At 45.3% G+C, this 4,029-nt stretch overlaps 1 protein-coding gene across 1 annotated transcript; it reads left to right on the top strand.

Annotated features, from left to right (window-relative positions):
- Window positions 1-1,474: 1,474 nt before the first annotated feature.
- LOC311632317 (m-AAA protease-interacting protein 1, mitochondrial-like) lies at window positions 1,475-2,645 on the top strand (the record flags this gene model as incomplete). The annotated part of the gene is given in 2 exon segments (XM_084903611.1): window positions 1,475-1,504; window positions 1,508-2,645. Coding segments are annotated over 2 exon segments (846 nt in total). The 3' UTR covers window positions 2,324-2,645.
- Between the last annotated feature and the right edge of the window lie 1,384 nt (window positions 2,646-4,029).

Here is a 4,029-nt window from a genome sequence, read left to right as displayed (position 1 = left end):
TCTCTCTCTCGCACACACACACACACACACACACACACACACACCGTGATATTCATATTTCTCAATAAGTAGGTTCCAGCATGGTACCTCTCAAGTGGCACTTTGAAGCACTTTGTGGCTCTTGTAGAGGAAACTAGAAACGGAATTAGAAACTTCAAACATGTACAAGGAATTTTAAGATAGTAATCTACTTTTCAGAAACAAATGGAGTGATGAAGATTGTTCATGGCATGGATTTTTATAGCACAATTGCTATAGCACGGATTTGCAAAGTGTCGTTATTTTTTATAGCTCCCACAACCCCTCTCCCCTTTTTTGTGTGTGTGCCAAATCCACTACACAGATGCTCAAAAGAAAGATTTAAGCTTTCCAGTAAATGTCTCAATATTTTTTGGTTTAAGCAGTCTGCTTTTTTACTAAGTGCTCAGTGGCTCAGCAACCTCCTCTTCTAGTCCTGGATAGTGCCTCGGTAAAGTACAGATCTGCCCACTTTGCTTCATGAAAATGTGGACAGAATCCTAGATGCACGTGTAGGTATCGCTGCTCTGTGGGTCCTTGCTGCCTGCTGGTGTTGCTTTCCTTGTCCTCTAATCACTGTTCTGCCTGCTGACATCTGCTGAAGTCTGCAGATAGTAAACTTACGACCTCTTCAGAGCTTCTTGCTCCAGATGCTCTGAGCATCCCTGCTGACTCAGGTTCAGCTCAGCATTACATATCCCCGAAGTCTCTGCAGCATTTGTTTTCTCCCCCTTCCTCCTTGTAACGAGAGAGCCCTGCCTACTGACCTACAGTAAGGTCCACTGAGGTTACACCTGCACCTTCTCGCCCCTTCCACATCCTGGCGCAGAACACGTGGGGACATCTGCACATCTTCCATGTTTGTGGGATTCAGAGTGGACTCCCAGGAGCTAAATTCAGGCCAGTGTTACAGGCACCTTTCATTGATACCAGAGAGGTGTTACTGGACAGCCCCCTGTGTCAGTAGGAGAGGGCTGTCCTCAACCTTAATCCTTGCCTTCTCATATAAGTGAATGTATATGAGAGACCTTGACTGTGTTGTGAAAAGCCAATGTATTAAAGTAGGGGTGTCGAACTCAATCAGAGAAGGGGCCATAAACTAAAATCCAGCCTAAATCGCGGGCCGAATGGTTTACTGAACAGTCATAAACTGACAATGTCATAAACTGACAGCGGAGTGCAGTGATGACAGTGCGGTGCGGGCCACATTGCAAGGCCTGGCGGGCTGGATTTGGCCCGCGGGCCTTGTGTTTGACATATGTGTATTAAAGCAATTTAAGCATGTACCTTTATTGAAAAAGCAAAGCAAGCAAACCTATACGTCTGGCTTAAGAAGCACAGACAGGCTCTCAACTACTAATCTGAAGAGCCAAGTTGGGTAGGGGTCTGAGGCATTATATACCCGCTGGTCTATACATCTCAAAAATTCCTCTGCTGGAGGGTGAAAGGTTACAAGATGGCGCTGGCGGCTCGCCTTTGGCCCCGCTAGCTTTTGTCTGGGTCCCTGCCCGGAGGAGCCGCCAGGCTCCGGTCCCCAGGCCGAGCCGCGGGGAGGCCGCCCTGGGCCGGACTCTGCTGCCTGTGCCGCCGCCACCTGGGCTGGGCAGTGGCCCCGTGTCCGCCGGCGGCGCCGTGGGCCTCGGCGCTGCCCGCCCGGGACCCCCGGCGGCCCCTGCTCAGCCCCGCGGCGCCCCCCGCCTGCCCCCAGCGCAGCTATGGCACCGAGGAGCCGCCCCAGCAGCGCCCGAAGACCAAGATGCTCATCCTGGGCTTCTCCAACCCCATCAACTGGGTTCGGACTCGAATTTTCGCCTTCCTCATCTGGGCTTATTTCGACAAAGAGTTCAGCATCAAGGAATTCTCGGAGGGAGCGAAGCAGGCTTTTGCTCATGTGTCCAAATTGCTATCACAGTGTAAATTTGATCTGCTGGAAGAACTTGTGACTAAAGAGCTGCTGCTTGTGTTGAAAGAAAAGGCAACCTCACTTCCTGACAGCCACAAAGATGCCCTTGCTGCTGACATAGAGGAGATCGTGTACACCTCCGCAGGAGACATCTCCATCTACTACGATGACAAAGGAAGGAAGTTTGTTAACATCCTGATGTGCTTTTGGTATCTAACCAGTGCCAACATCCCCAGTGAAACTTTAAGCGGAGCGGGTGTGTTCCAGGTTAAGTTGGGGAATCAGAACGTGGAAACTAAGCAACTTCTTAGTGCAAGCTATGAGTTCCAGAGGGAGTTTACACAGGGAGTGAAGCCCAACTGGATCATTGCACGGATTGATCACGCCAAGTTACTAGAATAATCTTTCCTGGAAAAATTGGCGTATTTGAACTTTCAGCAATTGCTGTGAAAAACTAAGGAAGAATTTGGATCAGGTGATCTTCAGTTAGTCAAGTGTATGGGTGACTTTCCTATTATTCTGCAATACCCCTTGCAGTATACTGGTATGACACAATAAAGCATTTCCACTGATTGTTGTCACCTTCTGTAAAAGAGGTCCACAGCCCGTTGTTGGTGTCACATTCACTGTCATCTCTAACATTACACGTATGTGTATATATGCACAAACTAATTTTATAGACAATAAAGAAGGTATTGAAAAACTAAAAAAAAAAAAAAAAAAAAAAAAAATTCCTCTGCTGACTATTTTGGCACAGATTCATTTTCAAGCCCCCCTCCTCCCATTATTTTCCTTTGCTGTGGCCTTCCCAGAATTCACAAGAAGCACCAGGCAACTTTATCTTGACTTCCCTGCTTAGGGAGTAAAATGGCCCTCTTTTCCTTTCTCCTTCCCTCTTCCCTTTCTGCATTCTCTCATGAGGGAGGTTGTTTTTTGTCTGTTTATTTGTTTGGTTTTTTTGCCATTGGCTCTAGTGTCCTTGGCTGAGGAAGATAATGTTATAAGCTGGCTGCAAATTGCCCAAAACTGTTTGGCCTTGTTTTAACTTTCCTGTCTGTTTCCCTATTCCTTCTGCCTGGAATCCTATAATATTTTCCCCCTCAGAGACTTCTATCCCTAAAATGTTTCAGGGTGGATGAGGGAGGAAGGTCCGTATTCCATAATTGCTCCATGCTGTTAAGGGGTGTAGATCCTGCCTGTGTTTGGGTATAGAAGCCTTTTCCTGTCTGATCTAGAGGAGACAAGAGAATGGGATTTCAAAAGATAACAGAGGCCTTTAGATGATTCTTCTAAAGTGGGGATGGGCTAAAAATCCCTGAAGCATCATTAGCTTGACATGGAGTTGTTCTTTCCTAGAAGTGACAAATTGGACAAGGCTAGTGGACAATTATTTATCTGTAATAGGTTTTTTTCTTGAAGAGGAGCTTGAGGTCCTCATGGGTTTACAAGAGTAGGTCTCAGGTTGAGGTTCCTGTGGGGACTTACAAGAAACGGGTTTAATTTGAGAGAAGTAACCTTGTAACTTTTCTCTGTAGGTGTAGTTTTTATTTTCCTGAGACTAATGGGTAACGTAGACACCTAGGACTTAGGGGGTATTGGTATAACTGGGCTAGAGTTCCTTTTCCTTAGCTATTGGGTCCGGCAGTTGGTTGCTTTTCTTTTGTCCTTTATTTTAGTTTGATATATTTATTAGGCTTTTGATTTGGGATTGTACTTCCCCTGGTCTGTATATGTGATGTTGACTGTGATGACCACTTATTTTATTAGCATAAATCCTTGTAACTTCTATTATGTGTTGATCATCTATAGTGTAGTAGTAGAAGAGAACAAATTGTAAATACTCTAGGTTATAAGTCAATGCCAAGTGACTAAAACTCTGTGTGAATTTGTTAAGGTCCTCAGAAAACCAAGTTTTTCCTCTTAAAGGGCCATAATAACAGGGTCTTTTTTGGCAAAATAACAATTGGTTTTGAGAAAAAATAGCATTTTGGCCTTTTCTTTCTTTCTTTTTAAATATATTTTATTGATTTTTTTTACAGAGAGAAAGGGGGAGAGAGAGCTAGAAACGTCGATGAGAGAGAAACATCGACCAGCTGCCTCCTGCACCC

The sequence above is a fragment of the Pipistrellus hanaki genome, assembly GCF_964339955.1.
Source record: "Pipistrellus hanaki genome assembly, chromosome: 14".
NCBI classification, from domain to species: Eukaryota; Metazoa; Chordata; class Mammalia; order Chiroptera; family Vespertilionidae; genus Pipistrellus; species Pipistrellus hanaki.
The sequence above is the reverse complement of the archived record's forward strand: the minus strand, read 5'-3'. Positions and strand labels throughout refer to the sequence as shown.